The sequence below is a fragment of the Cnephaeus nilssonii genome (genome assembly GCF_951640355.1).
Source record: "Cnephaeus nilssonii genome assembly, chromosome: 22".
Taxonomy (NCBI): Eukaryota; Metazoa; Chordata; class Mammalia; order Chiroptera; family Vespertilionidae; genus Cnephaeus; species Cnephaeus nilssonii.
In genome coordinates, this window is record NC_137093.1 from 13,972,475 (window position 1) to 13,999,720 (window position 27,246).

At 56.9% G+C, this 27,246-nt stretch overlaps 1 protein-coding gene across 2 annotated transcripts in view; it reads right to left on the bottom strand.

The window, feature by feature from the left end:
• Positions 1-1,403: 1,403 nt before the first annotated feature.
• GNB1L (G protein subunit beta 1 like) overlaps positions 1,404-27,246 on the bottom strand; it is a 50,842-nt gene continuing 24,999 nt past the window's right edge. The window contains exons 3-8 of one of the 2 annotated variants that reach the window (XM_079762274.1): positions 24,929-25,062; positions 24,336-24,461; positions 21,122-21,284; positions 16,876-16,974; positions 13,889-14,119; positions 1,404-1,796 (exon numbers count right to left, since the gene is read on the bottom strand). In XM_079762274.1, coding sequence (XP_079618400.1) covers positions 1,545-1,796; positions 13,889-14,119; positions 16,876-16,974; positions 21,122-21,284; positions 24,336-24,461; positions 24,929-25,041 — 984 coding nt within the window. In that variant the 5' untranslated portion in view covers positions 25,042-25,062 and the 3' untranslated portion in view covers positions 1,404-1,544. The remainder of the gene's footprint in view (positions 1,797-13,888; positions 14,120-16,875; positions 16,975-21,121; positions 21,285-24,335; positions 24,462-24,928; positions 25,063-27,246) is intronic. The other variant, XM_079762273.1, reaches the window with a different exon arrangement.

Sequence of the window (27,246 nt, forward strand, 5' to 3'; positions counted from 1 at the left end):
TTCTTCAAGGGGCCCAAGCCCTCACTGATGTGGTCCCCACAGTCGTGGGTCAGGCGCGCCCCCTCCCGCAGTGGGTGAGCAGGTCTCACTTGGTAAGTCGCCTAAACACCCTAATCTCCCTAAGCCCTCAGATCCCCCCTCTGCGTACCCCGCGCGGTCTGGCCTTTCAGTCCCACTTATGTGCCTGCCTGTGGTCCATGTTTCAAATGACCCACGAGACCTCAGGCCTTTCTAATTCCCGGCGCTGCGGCCCCAGCGCAGATCCTGCCAGTGGACTGTTCAGTGGACTCGCCTGATGCGTCTCATATTCCTGCCACCTGGGCCCCACACGTGCGCTCCAGATCTCCGCCTGCAGAGCTGGGAGGACCACGCAGCTCTCCTGGAGCAGAGCCACCTCCTCACGGGTCACACTTTGCTCCTCACCCTTGGGGCCTGCTGGGCCTGAGTCTGGTTATAAGCAAAGTGGGGCGGGCTGAGGACCCTGAGTGTCCCGCAAGGCCCCTGCCTATGGGAGGCCATTCTAGGTGCTTCAGGTAAAGGAGGGCTGACCTCCTCAGGGAGGGCCCAAAGGGGGCTCTTCTGGAAAAGAAGCCGGCAGGACAAAGGGGTCTGGGACCGCCGGCTTCGCCGGGATCTGCCGTAGCTCCTACCCCATTTGAAGGATCTTACTTCTTCCCTATCAATGATTCAGCTTTAAGAGAAGACGCCCTGACGTGGGGCCTGGCCACATATGTGAGGAGGCTCTGGGTGCAATGCCTGATTTGGCTGCTAATTCCCGTTGCCCTGGTGTGTGGTGCAGGCTAGGACTGTGCCTTGGCTGCCGGGGGCCTGGCCTGTCACCATGTGCTGCTGTGCTTCCCGCCCCAAAGCCGCCCCAGACATGGGCCTGAGCCACCCTTGGTTTCACCCTTCCTCTCACTAATCCTGCGTTTGGCCTGCCCCAGCTGGGGTCTCTCTGCCCAGCTGCCTTCGCCGCCCCCCTCAGCGCCCTCTTTCTGCCTGGCCTCCTTCGTCAGTCACTTCCTTCTACTGTCCTGGCCTCGGACTGTGCGTCAGAGCTCCCGGCTGTCCTTGGGGTGAGGCGCCATGTGGAGTCGGCAGGTCCTGGGGACCACACTCAGTGTCCAATGTTGGATACAGGCTGACCATCAGCCCAGTGGAGGGTCTTGGCTCTGACCCTGCGGGGAGGGGGGGAGGGCGGGGCAGGGGGTTGCCTTGGAGAATTCGTACCTCGAGCCTGCAACTTTAATTTTACTGTAAAGCACCCCATGGCCTCTTACCCAGGTGACGCGTGCCCAGGTGTCTGCCCAGTTACCCTGTAAACTGCAGAGTCACGGCTGCACAGATGCCCTATTTCACAGGAGGAAACAGCCGCGTGCAAAAAGCGAGGACTCCACGGACCAAGCTCTTCTCGAGACCGGAGGAGGAGAAGTGGTGACTTGCTGTCCGCAGGGGCCTGAGCATGGCTTCCACATGCCTGGGTCAGGCCTAAGTGTGGGCGCACCTCTCTGTCCTCTGTGTGTCCGGAACAGGGAGTGGGCAAGTCACGAGCGTGGGTAGAGCGACCAGATGCTGATGCGATGATCCTTGGACCCCGCGGCGAGCAGGCCATCTGCAGCGAAGGCCACGCAGTGGACAACAGCGCTGTGGAAGGCCAGCACGGCCAGTGGCTTCATCGTCCGCCAGTGAAACACGCGAACCCGATGGTCCCAGCCCGCAGTGGCCAGGATCTTTCGGTCAGGCCGGATCTTGACGTCAGAGATCCCAGCATTGGTGAGTTCATGAGTCCCGCGCACCTACAGCATCGAGAGAGGCAGAGTCGTTAGAGGGCTTCTGAGACCCGTCACAGAGGCTCCCATCGCCAACATCCCGCCCACCCCGTCCAGCAGCTGAGCAGGATGGAAATGTGGGCTGCTCGCAAACTTACCCCTTCCTCCGGGGAGCAGGCCGGCCGAGGGAAGCGGCCTGACCCCTGTCCTTAGCCAAACCCTGGGGTTATGAGGGAGGACTTCGGGACCTTCCCTCAGAGAGTCCCGAGGCCCCACAGAGTTGCCCCCGGCACAAGCCCCCTGCACGAGGTCTGCTAGGAATTTGGGGGCTCTGAGTCCCTCCCATCAGGCCCTCAGGAAAAGCCTCAGTGGGCCGGATCGTGGGGCCCCTCACCACTGCACCCAGTGTCCAGGTGAGCGGCAACAATTCCAGCTTGACGGCAACACGAAGCCGGCATTTCTCCCTCCGGAGAAACCTCACACCCGCCCAAAGCACCAGGAGTACAACCAACGCCAAGTCCACCGTCAGCAAAACCGAGAGTAAGTGAAACCTCAAAAGGCGAGAGGGGTTGAAGGCCGCCAAGCGTGGGAACGAGCAGCATGTGGGCGAGAAGAATGGAGGACAACACTGACCACAGGGCATGGCGAAGGCCACGGGAAAGCCTTCGTCCCCAGCCTGGGTCCCAGAAGAAAGCGATGCTGGCACAAAACAAGGAGCTGCACAGGCACATCCGTTTGTGTGGAGCAACCATGAGGGCTGACACCCCCATACTCCTCAGTGCCAGGTGATGACCCCTCCCCGACAGGTGCCTCCTGCAACCGGAGCTGCCCGTGGTCACGCTGCTCTTGGTTACACAGGACTGTGCTGTGCTCTGCAGGGCACCTGGTACCTCTGTCCCCCCGACACTAAATGACAGAGGCACCTGGCCGTCACTGTCACAACCCCAATCGGCCACCTCCTCCCACTGCTCCTGTGTTTGGCCTCGCTCTGTGTATCACGCGCTCTCGCTGCCCAGAAGTCACCTTGCCACCCCTCACCAGCACCCCCTTTTCTCCTGATTCACCTCCCAATGGGGCCACAGTGACCTAGATGAGAATCACTCATTTCTTCAAAGATAACACAAGAGAGATGAAGGAAAGAAATGCAGAAAAAGAAATGGCAACATTCCTTGGAAGCCAACAGAAAAGGTCAGCAAGCATTTCAGCCTTAAATTCACAAACAAAACTTCATGAAGCAGTTACCTCTATCAAACAAAAACCCAAAGCAGCGCAAGAGGAGGCGACGCACTGGCAGAGCACAGGAAGAGGGGGAAGGAAAATGCAGAGACATGAAGGGGAATCGCAAATAGCAGACGGAGACCCGGAGCCTCATAACAAGACAGTGAAGGCAGGAATGGTACAAAGTGAGCAAATGAAAGGGGACAAAGAGAATAGTCAGCGTTAAGATATGTCTAGTCAAATCACTGGACATAATAGCTAAAAAGTCCCTTTGGTAGTCAGGCAAACAGAGCAAGTCAGTTTATGAGGGTAAGGGTTAGGCTGTCCTCAGAACGTTCCAGGCCACATCCGTGCCAGCAGACGGCAGAGTGATGCCTGCAGAGGCTGTGGAGGAGGCAGGGCCCAAGAATTTTATATCCAGCCAAACTGTCGCTCAAGTATAAAAACAATAGACAAGCATTTTTGAACATGTAAGAACTCAAAGTTATATGCTCCCATAAGCTCTTCCTGAAGGACTAGGAGATTAACCCCAGTCTCCTAAGAGAACTGGAGAACTGCAGCAAATGGCCTGGCAGAGAACACGGAATCGACTTACCTGTAGGATTAGGTCTAAAACAATATGGGGATTATGGCTATAGAACCGGTTATGTAACTAACAGAAATATGGGAGGGTAGCAAGAGAGATGGGATGCTAAGTTTACCGATTTGCCCATCTTTTGTCATTTGGGGAAAAGATACACTAGTCAACCTCTTATTTGAGAGATTATCTGATACTCTGTAAATAATGACAAAACATTATTTCCTCTGCCCCACCACCCCAGACTTTAGGTACCTTTGTTTCCTAGCATTTGCCCTTGTATTTCTCCACAAAGGATTAAAAAACAGATTTATGATTGGAATCCAAAGTTAAATACAAATCTGTGCTACGTATGAGAGAGATGCCAACACAATGATTGGCAAAGATATACTAGGAAACTACAGACAAGAGAAACAGGGGTCCAATCTCACTAAGAAAGGCTGAATTCAGAGCCAAAAGCATTGAGTCAGACTATGTACCATACTTAACAATGATAAAGGGTACAAGTCATAATAAAGAGCTATGAATATCGATCAACAAATGAACAGTTTTATCTTAAGCAAGAATAATAGGAAAGTGGCTATGATAGAGTAACTGGTACCAGACCCATCCTCTTGCTGTAAACAACCATCAAACTGGACAAAATATACTAAGCAACTATGAACAGATACCGGACAACAGGACAGAAGGGCAGCTAATGAGATAAATCTCCCACATGCCCCAGCAGCTCTCTGCCCAGGGAATGTCCCAGCCACGGGTCCAGGTGGAGCCCAGCAGCTTTGTGAAGTTGGAAGGCAGGGGTCAGAGTGTGGGGCAGCTGGAGCAGCTGAAATCTGGGGCATGGCAGCGGCATAGAGGGGGCTGGTGGGGGGACTGAAGGGCGTGTGTGGTCCCAGGACTTCTGTGTGAGGCTGCATGCTCAGGGTACCACCCCAGGTTTACCAGCCAGTGGCTGCTACAGGGTTAAACATTACAGATACAAGAGACCAACAGCGATCTCAGGTCCAGCCGGGACGCGAGTGCAAAGACTGCATGACAACCTAATACTCACTGAGATGCCACATGGCCTGGCTTCAAGAATGAGGATTACACCTTCGGGCAGGGCCCACTCCAGACTTACTGTGACGAAGCTGGAAACCAGGCCCTACGAGTTTGGAAGTTGGTCCCACCACATTGGAGGAACCTGGGAATGACTCTGGGCTTCCCACAGACCTGCCCTAACGAGCACAAAACCAAACCCACACAAGTTCAAGGTGAACAGCCAGTGACTGAACTGCCTGCGAGAACAAAAGTGAACACTCTTCAAAGCAAACGAATAGCATTCAGAGTCTCTATCCCATATTATTTACAATGTCCAGCAAACAAACAAAACATTATTAGACATGCAAAGAAGCAGAAATATATTATGACCCATAGTCAAGGGGGGAAAAAAGCAGTTTATAGAAACTGACCCAGAATGGCACAGATGTTGAACATATCAGACAGAGATTTTAAAGCAACTATTTAAATATGTTTTTAAAGAAAACATGAAAGGAAATGCATTAAATAATTACAAAAAAAAAAAAAAAGAACTGTCTTGGTGAGTGAACAGATAGGAACTATTACCAGAGAAATTAAAGTTATATATATATAAAAACCACCCAGAATAGCCAACACAGTATAAAAGGAGAAAATAAAGTTGGAAACTGATGCTACCTGACTCTCAGCGCTCAGCAGCACCAGCCTCTGACCGGACGCACATTTCAGATGAGTCTGTCACTGCACCAAGTCTTCCACCTCAAGGGCAGGGTCAGGCCAGAATGAAGAAGTGCCCCATGCTCATCAGGTTTGTTTAAAGAGAGCCTCCAGCCCTAGCCAGTTTGGCTCAGTGGATAGAGCATCGGCCTGTGGACTGAGGGGTCCCGGGTTCGATTCTGGTCAAGGGCACATGCCCGGGTTGTGGGCTTGATCCCCAAGAGGGGGCGTGCAGGAGGCAGCCAATCGATTATTCTTTCTCATCATTGATGTTTCTATCTCTCTCTCTTCCTTTCTGAAATCAATAAAAATGTATTTAAGAAATTAAAAATAAATAAGTAAGTAAATAAATAAATAAATACAAGAGCCTCTGCTGTCTCCATCATGAAAGATGGGGTTAGGGTTGGGAATGGCACAGGGGTGTAAAATGTGCCAGGGGTAATAGGGTAGTCTTATTTAGAGAGCAAATATTCACCAGGACTCAACCATGTTTTCAAATGATCATAAATTATTTTATCAGCGCATTTGCAAAGGTTTATAAAAACATCCATAATGTATTTTTCCCTTAGATTCTAGAGTTACCAGTGTGACAGCTAATGCAATAATGATTTGTTTCAAATGTCAGTGTTTAAGCTGCATAAAGCTGATTTTATTCATTTTTCTGGTTGGCTGCATTCTTGTTAATGAAATTAACACACCCATCACATTTGTCCCCAGGGGACAAGGATCTGATTTATTTTTCTATTAAAATCAGTTGCAGACAACCACATTTGGATGGCCCTACATGGGGTTCACCCAGGAGCCAAGGGGCTCTCTGGGCTTCCGGGGGCAGTTTACCGGGGCTGGGTGAGGTGGCGGCATTCAAGAGATTATGACATCTGCCCAGCCAGGTGTAGCTCAGCGGTTGAGCATCGACCCAGGAACCAAGAGGTCACCGGTTCGATTCCCAGTCAGGGCATATGCCCAGATTTCGGGCTCAGTCCCCAGTGGGGGGCGTACAGGAGGCAGCCAATCAATGATTCTCTCTCATTATTGATGTTTCTATCTCTCTCTCCCTCTCCCTTCCTCTCTGAAATCAATAATAAAAATATATTTAAAAAAAGAAAAACTCTTCCAACTATGTACTTCTGTTGTATGGAAAGCACATCTCAATAAAGTTGATTTTAAAAAAAAAAGAGATTATGACATCTGAAACCTACAATGTTAAAAAATGAAACTTTTGTAATAATATGTTTTTATTTCCTGTGATTTTTAAGAAATAACAACTGATTAAAAAAATTTTTTTTATTGCTTTCAGAGAGGAAGGGGGAGGAGAGAGAGATAGAAACATAAATGATGAGAGAGAATCATGGATCGGCTGTCTCCTGCACGCCCCCTGCTGGGGATCGAGTCCGCAACCTGGGCATGTGCCCTTGACTAGAGTTGAACCCTGGACCCCTCAGTCCACAGGCTGACGCTCTACCCACTGAGCAAACCGGCTAGGGCACAACTGATGTTTTAACACAAAACCAGTAACATTGTCAGGTGGAGTTTACAGTGAGTGTGAAAGTGAAATATACAACACACAGCAGAAAGCATGGGAGGGTGGGCACAGGGCTGTGACACAGGACAGGCAGTGTGACAACACCAAGTAGACAAGAGCTGTACAGTGAAGAAGCCAGGAGAGGGAATGAAGTGGAATACTAAAAACCAAATACCTGGTTAATACACAAGAAGGGGGAAAGGAGTAAAAGAGGGTCAAAAACAGAGGTGGCAAGTGAAAAACATACCAAGATGGTAGACTTAATGCCAGACACATCACTAACTATAATAAGTGCAAACAGACTAAATGCCCCAATTAAAAGACAGAGATTGTCACAAAGGGTCCAAAAGCAAGACTACAAAAGATGCTTTAAATACAAAGAGATCAAGACAGGTTAAAAGTAAGAGAGATGTTGGTGAAGGCTGGGGGTGGAGGTGGGCTAGAAGAGGTCAATGGGGGGAAAGGGGGAACATATGTAATACTTTCAACAATAAAGATTATTTTTTTAAATGTAAGAGATATATTGTGCAAAGAGGAAACAGAAGAAAGCTCATGCCACAGTTCTAGTAGCAAACAAAGCCGACTTCAGCACAAAGGATGTTACAAGAGACACGGAGGACATTTCATAAAATGACCATCCAGCGGGATGCGGTAACCATCTGAAATGCTTACAGTCCTAACGACAGAGCTTTAAAATGCATGAAGCAAACCTGACAGACTGAAGGGAGAAACAGGCACGTGCACAACCGCACCCGGAGACGGCGAGCCCTCACTCAGGACCCGGTTGAAAACTAGACAAAAAGATGGGTAAGGATCCTGAAGGCCTGAACAGCACTACCGAGCACCCCGACCTACGTCGGGCTGACAGAACACTCCGCCCAACAACTGCAGAACACATGCGCTTTCACCAAGATACACCATGTGCTGGGCCAAAACACAAGCCTCAATAAATATCTGCATCCTGACATTGCACAGGGCACCTTCACTGACAGCAGAATTAACCGAGATTAAAGATATCCACAAATTCAACAAATATTTGGAAATTAAATAATATACTTCTAAGGAACCACTGGATCAAAGAAGAAATCACAAGGGAAAATAGAAAGAATTTTCAACTGAATAAAAATGAAGACACCATAAATCAAAATGCGTGGGACAGACCCGCAGAGGCTGGTGGCTAGACTGGAAGCCGACTCCTCCGTGGCCCAGTGGAGGGGCAACGCGAGTACCTACAACTGTGGGCACCGTCAACATGCGACTCGCACTCAGAGGTCCCGCTAAAGGACTCCTGAGGACAGCCCCCTCAATTTCTAGAAAGGAGGGCTTGAGATGCAAAATGTGGGCAACACTCATGGCACAGAATGGTAACGAGGAGATGCAATCTGTGTGAGACAGGACATCTGGAGGAAGGGGGAAGGCGAAAGGATTAAAAAGGTAAAAGCTATAAAAGGATGTATAATCAGAAGAAACTTGGCCCGAGCCATGTTAACAGTTGGCAAATTTGGCCTTTAGGTAAAAATCCTTTCCAGAGATAACAAGGGTGACTAAAGGGAAGGTTCAGCCCGGCCGGTGTGGCTCAGTGGTTGAGCGTCGACCTATGTATGAACCAGGAGGTCACGGTTCGATTCCGGGTCAGGGCACATGCAGGGGTTGTGGGCTCGATCCCCAGTGTGGGGCGTGCAGGAGGCAGCCAATCAATGATTCTCTCTCATCACTGATGTTTCTATCTCTCTCTCCCTCTCCCTCTCTCTGAAGTCAATAAAAACATTTAAAAAAAGAAAAGGTTCAATTCCCCATGAAGGTTAGCATTCTGAACTTGTATGTCCGTAAGCCGACTTCGAAAAGCAGAAAACAAAATGCACGGAACACAGGAAAGGTTAGCAAGATGTGCAGCAGCTGGAGGCTCCACCAGACCCTTTCCAGGCCCGCGGGTCACAGGCACAGGGATGCCGCGCGGACCCAGTGCGCACAGGTACAGCCGTGCGTCTCGCAGGGAGAAGCACTTCCCTCCCAAGCACATGTGGAGCACTCATGAGGCTGGACTGGCCTCCACATTTCAAAGAGCTGATATCATTCAGACCTTCTTCTCCGACCACAATGGAATTAAACGAGAAAATGAAAAATAAAAAATAACTGGGGGGAAAAATCAAACATTTGGAAACATAAAAACACTCTAATCAGCTCAGCAGTCAGAGAACAAATAAAAATCAGGTCCGCCCAGAGTGAGTGGTGATGAAGACGGCGACATCGTACAATGTGGGACGCAGACTTCAGCTGCTTTGAGAAAAGGCCGGGAATGAATGCGTCATGCACCCAGCTCAAGTCAGCCACAGCGCGAGCCCAGAGAGCACGGGAGGGAGGCAGGGGAAGAGCAGAGCAGAAATGCTGGAACAGAAAAAGAAAGATCAACAAAGACAAGGCTGATCAGGAATAATAAAGGGACATTCCTGCAAATACAGCAATTTACACAGTCCTTACCAACGCCTACGAAAAAGTCAATACGAAAATACCTTGAGGACTTTTATGGCTATAGGAAAATAAAAGTAACCCAAAAAATCAAGACACCTAAATTAGTCCCAGAAGAAAATCAGACCTTCCCTATGGGGAACACGCCTGCCCCCCGGAACAGGCGAGGACTGACCCACAGCCACTCCAGCAACAGGCCCCTGTCAACGTGTCCAGAGACCAGTAGAGGAGGGGATGCCTGCCTCCTGATTCTGGGGCTCCTGACACCCTGATACAATAAGCAGCTGAGGAGACAGGAAGAGGGGCACAGCTCAGTCTACTGACAGACGGCCCTGAACAACTCCAACCGAGCCCCGCAGAGGACGTGCTATGTGGCGGGTTATTTTAGCGCTGTGCAATTGTTGCAATGTTATCAGAAACCGAACAATAGAATTCCTAAATTATCAGATTTGAGAAGAAAAGCCATGAGTCTGATGGCCCAACAAGGCCTCATGATCCAGATTCCCTCCCCGCCAGGAGTGGGAGAGAACCTAACCCGGTAATGAAAATTTGCAAACCACACAGCCAATGCGGCTCTCCCATCCCACCAGCAGAACAGCCAGGACGCCTGCGGTGGCTCCTGCTTCCACTCAGCATGTCCTGCACTCCTGGCTCCACACACAGGCTGCCAAGATGGGCACACGCTGGGGCAGGGCCATGGCGGTGGAAGCCACTGTGTGCGGGTGAGAAGACAATTCCACGCGTGTGCCCGTGTGTGGAGGCGTATCTGCCCAAGCTCCTCCTGAGTCGCATGGACAGAGAGCTGGCAGCTGGAACAGGCACGAGAGGCTGACCGCCACGGTCCCCCACCCTTCTCTCCTGTGAACTTCGCCCCCCGGCCACCAGCGTTCTCACACCCCCACGGCAGCATCGCCCCCTGGCAGGGGCTGAGGTAGCCAGTGCTGCCCAGGGGTCAGCTATGAGACTCCCACCTGCCACCCTCGCAGCTCCTCCTGGAAGCGCAGCAGCAGCAGCGAGGCTGAGGCCTGCGGCTCACAGCTCTCCAGCGGCAATGAGAAGTCAATGAAGTTTCATGGGGACCTACACGGGGAGAGCGCTGTCCCCATGCCGGGTGTGTTCTCAGGAAGAGGAGTCCTGTTGGGTGTTCACGGTGAACATGGCTAGAGCCCTTTCCCTCCGTGTTCCTGAGATGCGTACAACAGGCCGGGTGGTGCCACAGCTCTTTTCTCCAGTTATAAAGTCAGGAGGAACATGCTCCGTCAGGGTCCTGTGGGCGCCCCCGAACCTGCCCCACACGCCCTGCTGCCAACACTTTGGAGAGAAGCCCCTGCAGGGCCCAGGAGAGGGAGGGCAGTGGCCACGCAGCAGGGACACCTGGCCAGCCTCAGGCACAGTGAGGGGGGAGTGTGGTTAGTCTGCTTCCCAGTCCTGGCTGGCTGGGGTGGGGGGGGGGCTCATTATTATTTAAAGGCCTAAAAATATTGCTGGCCGTAAATCAGCCCCTGCTTCAAGGCCGTGGGCCCTGCCCCAAGTGTGGGAGGAAGGAGCAGGTCTGTGCACCACCTGTGTCTGACGACAGAGGCCGGAGCTCCTGGTGGCGCCCTGGAAAGCCACCTTGGGAAGGCAGGTGAGCAGCCTGCATCACAGCGCGTCCTCAAGGCTGCAGGATCCTGATGCAGGTGACTGAGGACTCCTGGCCACTACCCCAGCCCTGGCCAAACCTGTCCTGGACCAGGCCCCTCTGGGAAGGATCCCTGGCCACCAGTGGCTCTTGCAGCGCATGACCTCAGGTGCCAGGAATGTGCACGCGGCGCGGCCGCCATCTGGTTCCCATTACCCACGCTCTGCTGCGGGAAACCTCATCTGCGTCTCCGCGCCCAGCGCCCGCCTGGGAGAGATTGATTTGGGCTCATTAGAGACTTCAGCAGCAGGCCGAAAGGTGAGGCACATCTGTGCCCACGTGGCTTGTGGGCCAGTGGGCAGCCACATCACAGTGCTCACCGCAGGGCCGGGCACAGTGCACCAAGGGCCCTGGGGCAAGGACGCCTGTGGATGAGAGGGCCTGGGGGCCCCAGATGCTTCCTCCTCAGAGGCCTGCGCTGCACAGCCCGAAAGTCTCCAGGGCCTCCGGGCCAAACTAACTTTGAAGATGATGCCCAGTTGTCCCTGGGTGAGGTGGCGTGCTCAGCGGGAGGAGCCCTCCCCAGCTGAGCGAGGCCCCGGCCCAGGCACCGCCATCACGCCAACTACAGCCATCCTGCAGAGCCTGCTCACCGTCTGCTAGAACTTTCCAATTCATTAATAATGCCCTCTGCTTTAACTTTTCAATTCATCAGTATAGTAAAAGTTCATCTCTGGACTACAACATGCCCCATAAATTTAAGTCTTAAGTTCCAGCAGCTGTTTCTCGAGGGAGCCAGGAGAGACCAGGCAGATCTGAGCCAGGAGGGCCCATTCCCGGCACCCGGGACCCGGGAGCGCTGCAGCCTGGGCAGGGTCCTCAGGGAAGCTGCCTGAGTCTTGAGATCTTGGAGAAGTCAGGCTGATGAAGTTCAAGGCGCAGTGGGGTGGAGCACTGGACTCCACAGTGAGTGGGTCTCTACAAGGCTCGAGGAGCCGGAGGGGAGGGTGTGAGGGAGAACCCTGCTGCCCATGGAGGGCGGAGGGCTCAGTCCTCAGCAAGGCTGACTCAACTGCTGAGGACCCAGCACATGGAGATGTAGCACCGGAGTGGCTCCGCTCCCTTCTAAAGATGGCCGCCATTGCTATGACCTTCACTCCCACCCCTGGCAGGTCCACAAGGGCCCTCCTCCAGGATGAAGGCACTCGAAGCTCAGCCCCCACTGCCTGGCCTGGCCCCACTGGGAGGCCTGTCTGACCCCCTTCCTTCAGGGCCTTGTGGCTCCTGGGATGACAGAAGGATGGAGGGATGGTTGGACATTGGGAAGAGTGATGCCAAAGAAGTATGAACATGTGCCCTGTCCCCAAACATGACATGTGACCCCTCCTTCTCCTGTCGTGCTGGGCTCTGACCGCTGCTCCTCATGACCCACAGAGCTCGAGATAGACCCTCAGATCCCACCTGCAGAGTCACGGGGCAGCCTCACACCTGGGCAGCTGGCATGGCTCTACCCCTGCTGCCACTCACCACCTGCTCTGGTTCTAACCTTGGTTCTCCAGCAGGACTATTCTTGTTGGGATGCCAGTGGCCCCCTCAGCTGTAACATGGGAGGGCACCTCCCAGTCTCACTCTGCCTGACCTCAGTGTCTATCCTCAGACCTTTGCGTCACTGCTCTCTTGGACACCCCCTCCTGTCCTGGCTGTCCTCACTCTGTTCCTCTTGGGGTGACCTGGTGCCAATGTCACACCCCCAGGTTACAGCCAGAGTGTGGTGATGCCTGCTGGGTGCCACAGTGTGTTCTGATTTTCACCTGAGGCCATCCCTCCCCCACCCCACCCATGTGCCTGAGGGGCCCAGGGGTGCCTCTTCCCCTTGCTGTGGGGGTCCGGTCTGGGCAAGTATGAGGCAGGCTTGGTAGGCTGCTGGGCAAGGCTCCCCACCTGGAGAGGGGCCCCGAGAGACACCTCTTCTCTGCCCTCCCATCTCTGGTGGGAAGCCGGGACCACAGCCTGGCCGAGGAAGCCCAGGCCCTGCTCTCCAGCACTCCAGTGATGAAAGCCCAGTGAGGTCAGGAGCTGGGCTGCTGCTGCTACTGCCACCACCTGGAGTCCTGCTCCCCCCAGACCTGGGTCACAGAGCTGCCCTTCTGAGAAGCTTCTACTTGCTGGCTATGGTCAAGTCCAAGACTCCCTGGCTAATGGGGGCTCCTCGCCCACCCCCAGAAGCCAGTGTGCACCTAGGTGACCCTCTGGGGGCCGGGAGGTACAGGACACACCCAGCAGCATCTCCTCCCCGATGGCCTGTAGCTCCTGGGACCTGCACCAGATGAGGCCTGGGTAGGAGGACTCCCACCCCCAAACTCCTTCCCTCCCACCCCAAACAGGGCTAGGCCAACCCGTGTGGAGCACCAGGCACAGCCCAGACGTGGCCCCCAGGTGCTGGCAAGGCGGGCTGGATGGAAAAGTCCGCTGGGACGTTATGCGGGTTACTGGGACATTAGGGGAAGGCTTTCAGCAACTCCCCACTCCACCCTGAGGCCTCACACCCCGCTGCCCGTGAGGAACGGCCTCCCTGGGGCCGGCTTGCAGACCGCCACCCGGGCGTGACTCCGTGGATTTCTCCACATCGGGCTATTTTTGTTTTTTGATTAATCAGTTCCTTACTGACCAAATTCCTCTGAGTTTTTGCAAATGGGCTGGCGTACTTACTCCTGGACTCTACATGCCTTTTCTCTAGATGGACAAGACGTGACTGCTATTAACCCAAGGTCTGAGAGAAACCCAAACCATGTGAACGGTTCACAAACGCCCACGCCCCCTTCTTCCTGCGCTGGCCCCACAGACAGGCCCGCCTGCACCCCGCCTCGGAGTGATTAATTAGCCAGCGATCTGCAACAACTCCTCTTCATGCCTAAATATTGTTTCAGCCTATCAGACTGTTAGTGCAGAGCAGGATAAATGACACCTCGGGTCTGGCGCACTGACCTGCAGGGCCTGCTGCTCATCCAGGCTCCATCCAGGCTCCAGACAGCCAGCGCCTTCTCCGCGGAGCCCGAGACGCCCCTGGCCTTCTGGGAGTCAAAGTCAAGGCCCATGACGGGCTCTGTATGGCAGGCGATTCGGCTGCACACCTTCCGCTCAGAGACATCCCACAGGGCCACCGATCCGTCCTCATAGCCGGCCAGGAGGCACGGGCGGGGGCTGGAGTCAGTCTGCGGGGAACAGAACAGCAGTCAGCTCCTGAGGGGTCCTGGTGCGTTTTGGGGACAGGGGACTCTAGAAATGGGCTGTCTCTCCTGCTGCCCTGGGGGCGGCCCAGCAGAGGAGCTGTTTCCCATGGTCTCCACACGGCAGTGACAGTACGGAGGCTCCACCCCACCGCCCCGATGGATGATGCCATTGGTACAGGACCTGCGTGGGCTGGTGTTGGGGCACCCAGGGACCGGGACTGGAGGGCACAGAGCTTAGCACGCCCCCACCTAACTCTGCTGTGCCGCTGCTTGCCAGCCCAGGTCCTGCCAGGATCACCGGGTCCTTTCCGCAGGCCTGAGACTCCCAACCACCCTTTGGCGGGGCCAGTCACCTGTCTACAACCACCAACCAAAGAAAATTGTGAGCTCTTTGTCAATGAAAAATGAACTTTCTGTGCTTTGTCAACGTCGCTGCGGAAGCCCCCCCAGTCCCGAGGCTGGGTGAGCCGCGGCGGCGCTGAGCTATTGTGATAAATGAGGGCACAGGTCAGAGGGCCCGCACCCTGGGCAGACGCCTCGTTTATCTCGCCTCTGCATCGACTCCAGGGAGCAGTGCAGGACTCCAAGTCACCCTGGCACCGAGAGTGGCAACACCAGGCTTGGTGCCCAGTCCCCAGACACTACCAACAGGAAGCGCCTCCAGGACAGGTGCCCAGGTTGCTTCCGGGACTCCTCTGTCCCATGCCTTATCTCTGCACTTGTCTCAGCAGTCCCCACCGAATGGCCTGGGGATGGCCCCACGTGAGAGTGAGCAATCACTGAGCACATCCCCTCCAGCTCTGACCCGGCCTGGCCTTCAGCCCTGATGGGGAACGGTGAGAAAGGGGGGCTGGTCAGCGAGACTGCCTCCTGGGTCACCTGTGCCTCTGGGTTCTGAGCACCTCAACGAGTTCAGGGGCTACAGACTGACAGGGCAGCCAGAGCAGGGCAGACTGGCCTGTAGGGGCTCACCCCGCAGTTGCCAAGGGGGCCAAATGCTGAGCTCCAGCCTCTACCCCCACCTGCCCTGCAGGCCTCTCCAGCTTCTTTCCCAGCATGCAGGGTTCCTGTGGGCCCCCCAGTGAAAGACTGCCGGTAGGACAGTGCTCCAATGGCCATAGGCTTTTGGTGGCCACACCCACAGTGCCACGCTGACCTCCATGGGGTGAGAACCTGAAGTTACTGTGAGGATTTGCTCCGCGACCCCTGGCCCGGAGGGACCCCAGCAGGCAGGCCCTGTCCACGGCACCTCGAGGTCCTGTGGGGAGCCCCCGGCTCGGGTGGGGCCCATTGCTCTGAAGGGGGTGTGACTGACTCTGCATGAGGCTTGACTCTTGATTCTGACATTTTATGTGATAATCACCATAACAACGTAGGTCAGCCTCCTTGAGGAATAAAACGAGACTACATCTGAAAACTTCAGAAAAAAATGCCACTTCAGGCTTAATAAACTGGAGCCTGGGCCTTCATGTTTGGAGAGAAAAAAAGGGACATTTAAGATTAACATAGAGTTTTCTTTTGTGTTGGATCCATATCAACTAACAAAAACGTGATTTGTCCTTCTGTCAACTATATTAATTACCTTAACAAGTTTGTACATCCCATTTCTACACATTTTTCTGCTGGAATTTTTACATGATTACGCAATGACAGCATTTCCAGGGAGTGGAGTGTGAGCGGATGTAGCCCCTGACGCCCTGCCCGGGGCCTGTGAGCGCCACACCACGCCCGCAGCATCATGGCCTCGGGGGTATTTCCCACCAAGCGTCTGCCACAAACCTGCTGGCGCCAAGAGCTTTGTCACCCAGACGAGCGAGCCTTGGAGCCTCGCTCACCTCCTCACCCGGGATCCGGAATTCCAACTGGAAAGTCATTGGTCAAGAAACTACAGGAGGAAACCAACTGCTAGGAAGGCCAGGGAATCTTCCTGGTCCTGAGAGGGGCCAACGGCTCGGGGCAGGGTCTCTGGGGATGCCTGTCCCCATGAATCCTATTGGTCATGCAATCATCTCCAAGCTGCCTGAGCCCATCGGTCTAACTCTCAGGAAGAGTTCCAACAGGCATTGAGGCACGCGGCAGGAACTGCCAGCTCCTGATCCTGGGCGGGCACGGGGCGGCCCCCAGAAGGTGCTGGGGAACTGAAAACAGCTGGGAAAATGGCCTGAGCAGCACTCCTGAGATGGACACTGCTCAGTGGCCTGCTTCCCACAGTCTCTGCAACGGCCAAGACGCCACCAGGGATTCCTTCTAAGTGAACACACCACCCATTTGCTTTGCTGTGCCAAGCACAGTGACCCAAGGCATGGGTACGCTTACGGGGAGCCAGTGTTGACCTCTGACCTTTGGGGGACTGTGCATCAAGGAAAGTCAGGGCCTCTGGTGAAGGTGGGCAGGTCCAGGAGAGGGGAGCGGGGGTGGGGAGAGAAAAGGGGATCCTCCCTGGGAGGGGGCCAGCTCAGCTGACCCAGCTGTCCCCCCTCACTGCACTGGCAGGGGGTGCCCCCTACCTGCAGCCCAGCCTGCAGGGGATAGCAGAAGCCCTGTGGCAGTGTGCAGGAGCATCCCTCGAAGCAGCAGGGGCTGCCGGGATGGAGGCTGTGGTGGAAGTGGTGTGCACAGTTCTCCCGAGGGGCTAATTGCCCTGTTGGTTTGACGACAAACCGAATCCTGAATGGGGCATGATTCACGGCCCGGCGGGCGTGGCTGACAGGGCGTGGCTGGCGTGCACTGGGCCTTACCTGCCACAGCTCCAGGCACATGGGCATGCCTGGCTTGGCATCTGCCTCTGGCTTCAGGGTGCACACTGACGTCTTGGATGGCATCTCCAGAATCTGAATCTGACAGTAAGAAAACAAGTTGATTTGGGCCGGCGCCAAGTCGAGTCTGTTCTATACAAACAAGAGACTTTTAAGGCGATTAGCTAAGACTGCTGCGAGTTTCTGTCTGCTCCCAGTAGGAACCTGGGAGCCCAGCCTAATTAGGCCGCACAGGCTCGTGGGCTCGAGTGCTACGTACGAGCCTTGTGAAACAACGTGCGTGGCGTCATTCCTGAGTGACCGTGGGCACGTCCCTCACGTAGCATTCTGCCCAGGGCAGCCTCCGGCCTCTCCCCAGTTTTACCTCCTTGCTGAGCAGGAGGCCTGGCTCACCAAGAACTGCTTGGCGCGCCCACTCTCCTGGCCTCTGCCTGCTTCCCTTTCCTGCTGTGGGCTTTACGGGAATGACTGCACTCTCAGCATATCAAATAGTACAGACTGGCACAGGGACCACTTGGGGACCCTCTACCCGGCCTAGGAAATAACCACAACCTGCACCAGGGGAAGCTCTGTGTAGAGCCTGGCCCGGTGCCCGTGCCTTGACCCTGGGTGTCGTGGCTGTATTTGTGTCGCCTAGGCTGGCAGATGTGCCTCGCTGCCCGGCACAGACAGCTCAGACCCGGGCCTGTCCACTGAGCTGGGCCAGGTTCGGTCCCGCATTGTCGGCAGGAGACAGCCAAAGTCAAAGGAGCAGGCTCAGGAGCTGGAGCCCCATAGACTGGAACTGGGCTCTCAGACATCTGCACCCCTCCTGCCTCAGCTCCCTCATCTGCCAAGCAGGGATAAGGGTGCCACTCCTGCAGGGCTCAGAAGAGGAGAGGGGGTCCTATGAGACGCAGGTCCACTGCTCCATGTTTGGGGGGTTCGGCCAGCCCTTAGCTCCCCATGCACTGGTGAGAGCAGCTCCACCAACACCATAGCAACCATGGGCAGCCACTGTGGAGCCGCACGTCACTCCTCGCCCACACGGAGGCATGCTCTGGTTTGCAGACAGGAGTCTGAGTTCAGAGGAGTCGAGGACGCTGAGGGGACAGCTGGCCTACTGTCTGAGGCCCAGAACACAGAACCGCCAGCGGGGCGAACCAGGCTGAACTCGAGTTGTGCAAGCATGGCTGAGCTCTCGCTAACACACACAGGAGAAGGGCCCGAGCCCCGGAGTTAAGTCCCGGGTCTGAGTTCCAGTTCGGCCACATGTGTACTGACTGGTGCCATGCCCGAGGGTGTCGTGGCCTGGTCCTCTCAGTTTCGAGGCCCTGCAATGCGCCCCATGCCTGCCTCTATGCTCGGGCGGCACGTCCACAAGCTGGGGCTGTGGGTGTGCTCTGGGCAGAGCTCTCAACGGAAGCCTGCAAAGCGTCCTAGCCCCAGCACTGGTAGGAAGGGTGAGTCCTGGGGCCCCTGCCGGGTGTGAACACGAGCACAAACACACACGTACTCACACACGCAGACACACAGGCTCTACACCAGGTGGATCGGCCCTCACTGCCCATGAAGGAGACGGAAAAGAACAGAAGTGACATGAACTGTGTTATGGTCATGAAATAAAGGGTGGCCAGAAAAAGGACCCTGGAGCAGCCCAGATGCCCGAGGAGAAGCTCCAGCAAAATGAAAAGAAATATAAGAAAGATGATGTGCGACAACCAAGACCCAGTGCAACAGGTGTGAACCAGAAATTAAAAAACACACAAAAATGCAGAAAAGGAGAGAGGGCTCTTGGAGTCCTCCTGTCTCTGTAGTGAGTGATACCAACTCAGGGACAGACTCATCCCCGGCAACAGAGGCAGGCAGAGCACCCGGCCAGGATGGCTCACCCCAGGCGGAGAGAGACGCTCTGCTCAGTCCCCACGCCTTGCGCACCCCAACACCGTACAGTGCAAAGCAGCAGGCTGTGGCCGAATGGTAGGGCCCCCTTCACTGCTTTAGCGTCCCAGTGAGCCGGCCCGCACTGCAAGGTGAGGGATGGCCTGGAGAGACACTGACCACGCTGCTGGGGGCAGGACACGTGATTTCTACCCCGTGCACTGTTCTATTTCCTGAATTACTCAGATTTCTTAAAATGAGGTTTGTTCCTTTTGTCACCATATCAGGAGGACAAGGCTGGTTTCAAGATGCTGAGTGGCTGGAGGGGGAGGAGAAGCCACAGGGAGAGAGATGTCGGAGGAAGCAGATGTTGCTGGACACGGTCTGCACAGTCCACACCTTGGATGGCCGGGCACACAGGTCCACAGTCAATGAGGGATGGCCCATCTGGTCTCTGGGCTCAGGAAGACCCATATGGGCTCGGGAGTCACCCAGCAAGTCTGCTCTGGTCAGAAGGGGAAGGGCTCGGGGGAAACGTGGCAGCCCTGAGGCCTGAGCTGGGTGCCGTGGGAGGGAGCGCGGGGAAAGGAGAGCAAGGAGCCGTGGCCCAAGGACCAGGGCAGCCCAGTGGCCTGTGCCCAGAGCCTCCTGCAGACACTGGAGAGCTTTCCATCTGGCACCCAACCGCAACTTTTATTTCCAGAAGGAAAAATGTTGGTTTGAGCAAGCGTGGCCACCCAGACGGCCAAGTGGGGCAGGAGTACATCCTCCCCCGGCATTGTCTGGGCACAGGCCAGCGATGCTTTTCCAGGGCCTAGTCCAGGCAGATTCCAGGTGGGAACATGGAAAATAACCATTTTCCCAGGATGAGCGCGCGAGGTCCTAGGACTGGCTGCTCCTGAAAAACACAGATGCTGCCAGAGCTGGGAGCCAGGAGGTGGGTTAAAACAGCCTCAAGCAGAAGGCATGAGTGGTCTGAGGGACCAGGCCTGGGAGAGGAGGGTGGGGGGTGGAGGGGGAGGGCAGGAGGAGGGACGAGAGCAGCCAGAAGTCCCGGGGTGGCCGAGGTGGAAGCCAGCACACAGCACCCTGGCCCGGTGGGAGCTGGCTCGGCCCTGGGCCGTCCCTGCGTGTGCACGCAGGGGGAAGGCTGGCTGCCCGGCTCCTGCCCTCCCGAAGGAAACACACCTCTCTCTTTTCACATTAATAAAACTTTTAACAGGTTTTTGGCAAATTGGCAAGAAAAGTGTATGTAGCTCCTAATTGGTGATTTAAATGCCATCATGAACAAATAAATGCCTGTTCCTATCTCATTATTTATGAACTGAACCTGCTTGAAGACAAACGGCTCTTCTTGGGCGGGGGCCAAGCCTCCGTGTGCACAGGCCGCAGGTCCCTGCCCAGCGCTGCCAGCCGAGCAGACTCCCTGGGAGAACACGGGAGTGGGCGGTAGGCAGAGGCTCCCCCTCCCTCCCCAAGACCCGCTCCACCCGCTCCACCCGAGGAGGCAGGAGGCGGGACCCCACCTCTCCTCCATCCAATCACCGCTCCTGGGTTTCCTCCCCATTTCCCTTCAGCTCCCTCACAGCCACACCCTCCTCCTCTCCCAGGCGCTGCTTCCCGTGGGGGACTCTGCCTGTTCTGTCCCCGGGCTGTGGATACCACTGTGCAGTCCTTGCCACCACCAACCACTGCTGGCCGCTCTGGCATGAGCCCATCTGACAGTGACCTCTGAGGCTCTGTCACACCCATCCCACCTCCCGCCCCATCCTCTGACGCTCCCCTAATCACCGGTGTCCCTCTACACTGCAGTCACCACCCAGTGCCAGCCCTTACCCCCAGACCCAACCCCACCCGAGGCCTCTCACACCAGGGCCTGGTTCTGCTCCCCAAAAGGCTGCCCCTCCCCTGCTGCCCTGGCTCCCAGGCCCACTGCCACTTCACCAGGGCCTTGGTCTGCCTTCCACCACCTCCTGCTGGTCTGCCGGGGACTTCCCTGCACACATGCCTGTTCCTAAGTCCTCTGAGGACCTGTCTGAGAGGTCTCCCCAGGACTCCTGATGGCCTCCGGCCTTGCCACTCGTCCATCTGCAGCGTGCTGGGTGCCTGGTCCTCCCAGAGCCACCAGTCACCCTGCGGGCCTCCTTCCTGACTTTCACCACCAGGAACATCTCCCCGGTGACCAGACGAAGGCCCATCCCGAGGCCCCTGGAGCTGCACCCAGCAGACAGACCAGACCTCCCACAGCTCACCGGGTCCCGTGGAGAGCAGTGTTCCTGCAACCCAATGCTAAGGATGCCCATGCCCACGTAGGGAAACTGAGTCTCCAGTGACTCGTGAACAAGGGGCTGGGCAGGCTGGTGCTCACCTCGTCGCTGCCTCTCCCGGGCACAGCCAGCATCCAGCGCTGCTGACCCCGGGCCAGGATGGAGCCCCTGCAGAAGCCCACGCTCTCCAGGCCCACGGAGTCCACCACGGCGTTCCTGCCCTCCGCCAGGTCCCACAGGCACAGCTTCAGGTCTCGGCCCTGACTGCCAAAACCAAGGAGAGACAGGCCATGAGCCTCCCAGGTGAGCGGTCTGCACGTCCCGCCTGGACAAATGCCGGCGTGCTGTGGCCAACCTGAGGCCGAAGGAAGGCAGGGGCCTTGCCAGAGGGCACCTCGGCTATCACCAGAGCATCGGCTGGGGAGCCCTGGCGTTCAGAGGAGTCTGTGTCCAGACTGCTATTCACGCCTGAGCATTTGGGGGACTAAGAATCACGCGGCGCTCTTAAGGAACGGGCTGACACTGGGCTCTGCTGGACTGTGAGGGAGACAGACGTGGCAGTGTCCTTAACACAAGGACGAGCCAGAGCCTAACGCAGGAGAGACATGCTCACACACGGAGGGCATCTGACTCACGGTCAAGATGGCAGCCATGCCGTAAGCAAGGACAGGCCTGTTTTCAAGTAGCTTTTTATTCTGAATTTGTTTCGAACTCACAGAACAGTTGTGAGAACAGCAGGAAGACCTCCCACACCTCCTTCACCCGCCACCTAATTGCTAACGCTGCACACATTCTGTCCTGGCCTGACGCCCATCACCCCAGATGATCCGCACACAGGGACAGCCACACCCACAGCTCCTTGGCCCAGGTGGCAGTGGGGGTGGGGCACTCACTGCACGGGGACGAGTGCAGCCTGGTGCTCCCAAGCAGCCCAATGTGCTCGAAGGTTCTTGCGGGATCCCCAGGAGACCTGGCCGAGAGCCTTCTTCCACTTTATCTGCAGCAGGCCCAGGTGGACACCTCAGACCTCCACCCACAGCAGGACAGAAGTCACCTGGGTGCACACATCCAGGCAACACCCCCCGGAGAAGCCTGCGCCGTGCACTGCAGCCACGCGCACCGTGGGGGACCCCGCGAAGACAGAGCTGAGTGAAAAATGTCAGATGCACCGGAAGCTGCTCTGGGTGATCCACTTTTTTAAGTAAAGAACAATAACAGAAAAAATAGACAAAATGAGCCTTTGCCTTTTGGAGATGCACGTTCCGGTGGTAAACACGAGTGAGGCACGAGGGGCTGCCTCCCGGGGACAGGCAGGGAGCAGGGCTGCAGAGCTCCGGGTCCTGCTGGGGCGCTTACACAGGTGTCCACTCTGTGACAGAGTCTGCAAACTTGTTCTCTGCGCTCTTCTGTGAGTATGCTTCATCTCACAATGAAAGGCAGGAAACACACCCGCACAGGTGTGTCCTCGAGCCTGTAGATGGGGCTGGGGGTGTCTGTGGAACTGCCCCTGGGCTCCCTGGAGCCCCTTGCACAGCCTGGTGAGGGCTGGGGCCTCTGGCTCCTCACTTTCTGTCCTCCAGACTCTCCTCGACATGAAAGCTCACTTTCCTTCCTCAAGAGCCACTTTGGAGAGACTTGACTTCCAAACACAGCTGGGCGCACAGCCTCTAGTGCAACATAAACGCACCTGCGCATTCCAAGCACCTGCACGGTCTGCGCTGTAGACCTCCTCACCCGCAGGCCCCTGCCTGGAGGGGGGCTGCCACAGGGCCACCACGACTGGAAGAAGAGGTGCCATCCTTACAGGTGACACCAGGAGCTGTCCACCCCGCACCACACCGCGTTGGCCCAGATCTCCGTGGCCTGAAGCCTCAGAGCAAGGCGTCAGGCGCCCGAGCCCTCACGGCCAGGGGTTCCCAGAAGACAGCCCAAGGTGCCTGGGCCCTAGAGAGCAGGAGGCCCAGAGGGCCTACACCTCAGCTGAAAATTCTGCAGGAACATTTATAAATGCAGCTCCTGGTACAAGTGACTTAGTGGGGAGTTCAGACATGACACCTACTCTATTGTCAGGGAAAGACAGAGACTGTGAGGGCCCTGTGTACCAAGTGTGGGCGGGTGACATCTGGGCCAGCCTGGCAAGGGAGACAAGGACTGTGAGAGCTCTACACGTCCAGGGCCACAGCCCTCCAGGACACCTCTCAGTCACCTTCAGGGTGGTGGGAGCCACAGGAGCCTGGCATAACAGTGCTTTGCAGACCAGTGGAGGCCAGCAGGCCTCATCCTCTGGGACCGGCTCCACAGCGCACAGACAGATGTCCAGGCTGAAGCCCAGAGCAGAACAGACCAGGCCTGGAGCGTAGGGGCAGAGCGTTCAGGCCAGCACTTTGATTTGGTAGATTCCTGGGCTGGGGCAGCAATTCCTGAGCGGGGGCAGACGTCAGCACGGCCCAAGACAGTGGCCAGCTCTGGCAGCCAAGTAGGTACCCAGCTCCCTGCAAACTCCTGGTCTGTGCCCTGCCCCTCCCGCACCCCATGGGAAGCAGGGAAGCCCCTTCCAACTTGCTGTCTCACCACCTGCCCTTCCTGTTGCCTCCTGGCCCAGCCCTCACCTGGAGTCCCCAGCCTGTCACCTCCACACGGCCACGATGGCAGTGCCAGAACAGAAGCACTCCCCACTCCGCTGCCCAGCCCCCAGCCCCTCATGCCCCCTCTGACACTCCCAGCTGGGCATGCCACAGCCTCGGCAAACCCACTCTCCACTGGGAGTGCCGACTGCCCTTGCTCCTGCCACTTCCTGCTGAGCCCTCATTAGCCAGCCCTGAGTGCCCGGACATGGGCACCTGGGTGGTGCTCCCAGTGCCCCTGGAGGCGGCCACACCGGGCTGTGGAGCCTCTCTCTGACCAGCCTGGTGAGATTTAGGCTCAGGCTCTGAGTGCTGCCCTGGCAACCGTCTTCGCCACCTTGCGGGAAGGTGGCTGCACAGCCAAGGATAAGGCCACCCAGGGCCTGCAGGAGGGAAGCGAGGCTCCTCCCACAAGAGGCCTCGAGCTCAGCCTCGGGACCCCAGCTCCCACCACTGGGGAGATGCAGCAGGCCAGGCGGGCTCTGCTCAGCCACTGGCGGCTGGGGCTATGGACAGAGCCGTCCTATACGTTCATTAGGCCCTTCTTAGTGAGCACCAGCAGAACAGCACCCAGCACACCCAGACGCACTGCCTCAGGATGGGCTGAGAGCAGGGGTCACACCCTATTCTGCTGTTTGGGGTGGGGCAGCCTGAGTGGCTAGGCTCCTTTGGGACTGCCACTGAGACATACCTGAGGAGCTGGTGTCCCTGGGGCAGTGTCTGCAGCCAGATCACACACTGACCCCCGTGCCCGTCCAGGGTGGCGATCGCCCTCCGTGTCTGCAGGCTCCAGATGTGCACCAGCCCACTCAGGGACCTGTTCAGACGAGTGCAGGGCAGGGTCGGGAGGAGGTGTCGGAGGAGGTGGCCGTGCCCAGCCCGCTCCCCAGGGCCAGTCTGGTGGACCAGGGTTCCAGCTGCCTGAGCCTTTAGTTTAGGTGACAGCTCTGAACACGCACTCAGGGTAAAGCGGCACATGCTCTTCTTCCAAGGGGGCCTCTGAGGGCCCCGTAGGCAGAGCCTGCCTCTCAGCAGAGGGAGGGAGGGCTGCCGTAGACAGTGCAAACTGGATGGCACCTGTAACAGAATGGGCGTGTGTCCCCGCCTCCCCCAAGGGGTGAGCCCCAAGGGGACAGTATGTCGAGTGGGCTCTAAAAGTGTGCCTGGGTGACAGGCAGCCTGAGCTGCTCAGCAGGACCCCCAAACAAGCGCCAGGCTCATTGCTAGCCCCCCAAACTTCTCCCTGGGCTAGCCCCCGGGGGCGGGCCAGCAGCAGCTACTCACCCTGAGAGGAGAAGCTGGTGCCCCTGCTCCTGGGCTCCTCCACAGAAATGCAGCGCATGCACCGCCGACTGGGTGCCCCGGAGGACAAACTGGGGGTCTGGTGGGGCCGCCATGCTGGGCGGGGCTGCAGCCACCTGGGGACCGAGGGAGGGCAGTGAGTGGCCCACCTGTTCCCCTTCAGAAAGGCAGTGGGAGGCCTCCCTGGATGCTGCCCATCCCGTCTTCCATCTGCCATGGCCTCTGCACCCAAGTGGAACCACCCTAGTCCCAACATGGGCGCAGCAGTGGCCACAGCCTCCTTCAGCCACACTGGCCCGGCACAGAGCCCTCCGCTGGTCCCCAGGAACTCCGGTCCACACCAGCTACACCTCTGGCTGCCTGGCTCCCACTGGCCACTGTAGCGCCGTCCCACTCAGGCCAGGCAGGTCCTCCTCGCCCAGGCTGCGCAGGGGTCGCCCTGACTGCAGGTCTGGCTGAGTCCTGCTTCTGACCAGGCCTCACTCCAGTTTCTCCCTCAGGGAGCCCACCCCAACCAGCCCTCCCAGAAAATTCAGCGAGCGCGAGGGCCCTGGGTGCCAGTGAGCAGGCCCAGAAGACGGAGAGGAACCACTTCCCCTGCGTCTGTGCTGCAAATGCTGCCCACTGGGTCCCGGGCCTGAACACCCACAACTACTAACTGCCGCTGCCATCCTTCAAGGAGGCAGCACCTTTACTGCCGGGGAAGGAACAGCCTCGTGAGCGGCCCTAGGATCCTGAGGCTCAGGCCTGCACGCAGCCAGAAGGCGCAGAGCGGCCGGCGCAGCAGCGGGTGGGCGGGCAGTGTGTGAATCACCTTGTCACTCCCCAGGAGGCCCTTCCTCAGATCACTGGTCCTGTGTTTAAGGCCTGTGGGGCCCACTCACCCCAAAGGAGAATCCGCCTAGTGTCCCCACTGAGCCTCCCCCAGTCACGCAATCCTGCAGAGTCCCTGGGAGCCTGTGTCCTCTCATGCCACCTCAGTCCCACAGGCTGCAAGGGACTCAACAGTGCAGGGGTGGCTGCTCTCAATAGGTGTGTGTGTGTGGGGGGGGGGGCGGCAGAACCAGAAGTGTCGTGCTCCAACAGTCGGGGGACACATCTGTCTGCCCGCAGGCCCGGGCTGCGCTGAGGATGCGAGGCTCTGAGACAGTCCCCAACCTACCCGCCTCCAGCCTGCACACAGAGCAGGAAGCAGCCACGGACCCACCACTATGGCAGCCACAGTCACCCGAGGAACCAGACAGAAAGGCTTCCACGGGAAGAAGCCTTGGCCAGGAGGTTGATGCCAGGCCTTGGAGGGGGTTCCAGGCCTAGGACAGAGGCCCGCAGGAGGGGCTACAGGCTGAAGCTGGGCATATGCACGGGCAGCAGAGGCAGGAGAGGTGTGGGCGCGGGTCCAGGCCACTTCAGCTGTGCCCTCAACCACCAAGCCCTGCACCTCCTCTCCTCAAAAGCCTCCCAGGCCCTTTCCTTCTGGTCTAGCTTCAGAAGAGAGCAGGAGCAGTTTGACTGGAAAACACCTAAGAAATGCCACTGTTGAAGCAGCTGGGGACTCTAGGTCACCCGAGAGCAGAGTGTGAGCAGCAACCAGAGCCTGGAGACCACCAGGGGCTGTGCAGGGGGGTGGGGAGGACCAGGACACAGGGACCAGTGGTAGGCCACTGCCAGCGCCCAGGCCCCCTGAGGTCTGGCTACCATGAAGCAAGTCCAAGTGGGGCTGGGTCCTAGATCCTAAAAGACCAGAGCGACACTACAGAGCCAGGCCCAGGAAGGGGTGGCCCCAGCCTCTGACCCCAGGGCAGATAGTCACCCTGACCGGCCGCTCTACCACTAGATCACGGGGTTTCAAAGAGAAGGAGGGGTTCCCTGGGAACATGCTTTACAAATGGCCAAGTGTGTATCTGTTTTTCTCTCTCTACATTTGCCCCACCTTTGGCTAAAGGCCAACTGACTCTTCCCAAACACAAGAACAGCCTCCAGCCAGGAGCAAAGGGACCCAAGCCCATAACCCCATCTGCTCGCAACCCACGGCCTCTGCTCTGGATGGGGCAGGTAAGTCGCCTAAGATGCTGCCAGGCCAGGGCTGCGAACCCCGCAGGGCTACCTTGGGCAGGCTGGCTTGGTGGACAAGTTCCGGGGAACAGCTGTTGGGCCCTCAGAAACCACTGCTTGTCTGGGCTGTGCCTACCCCATAAGAACAGCTGGTCAGCAACCGGCACAGGGTTGCTGGGCCCCAGGTTCAGAGAAACCCAAGGATGCAGAGCCTGCTAAAGCACCTCAACCCAGCAGAAAAGCCCCAA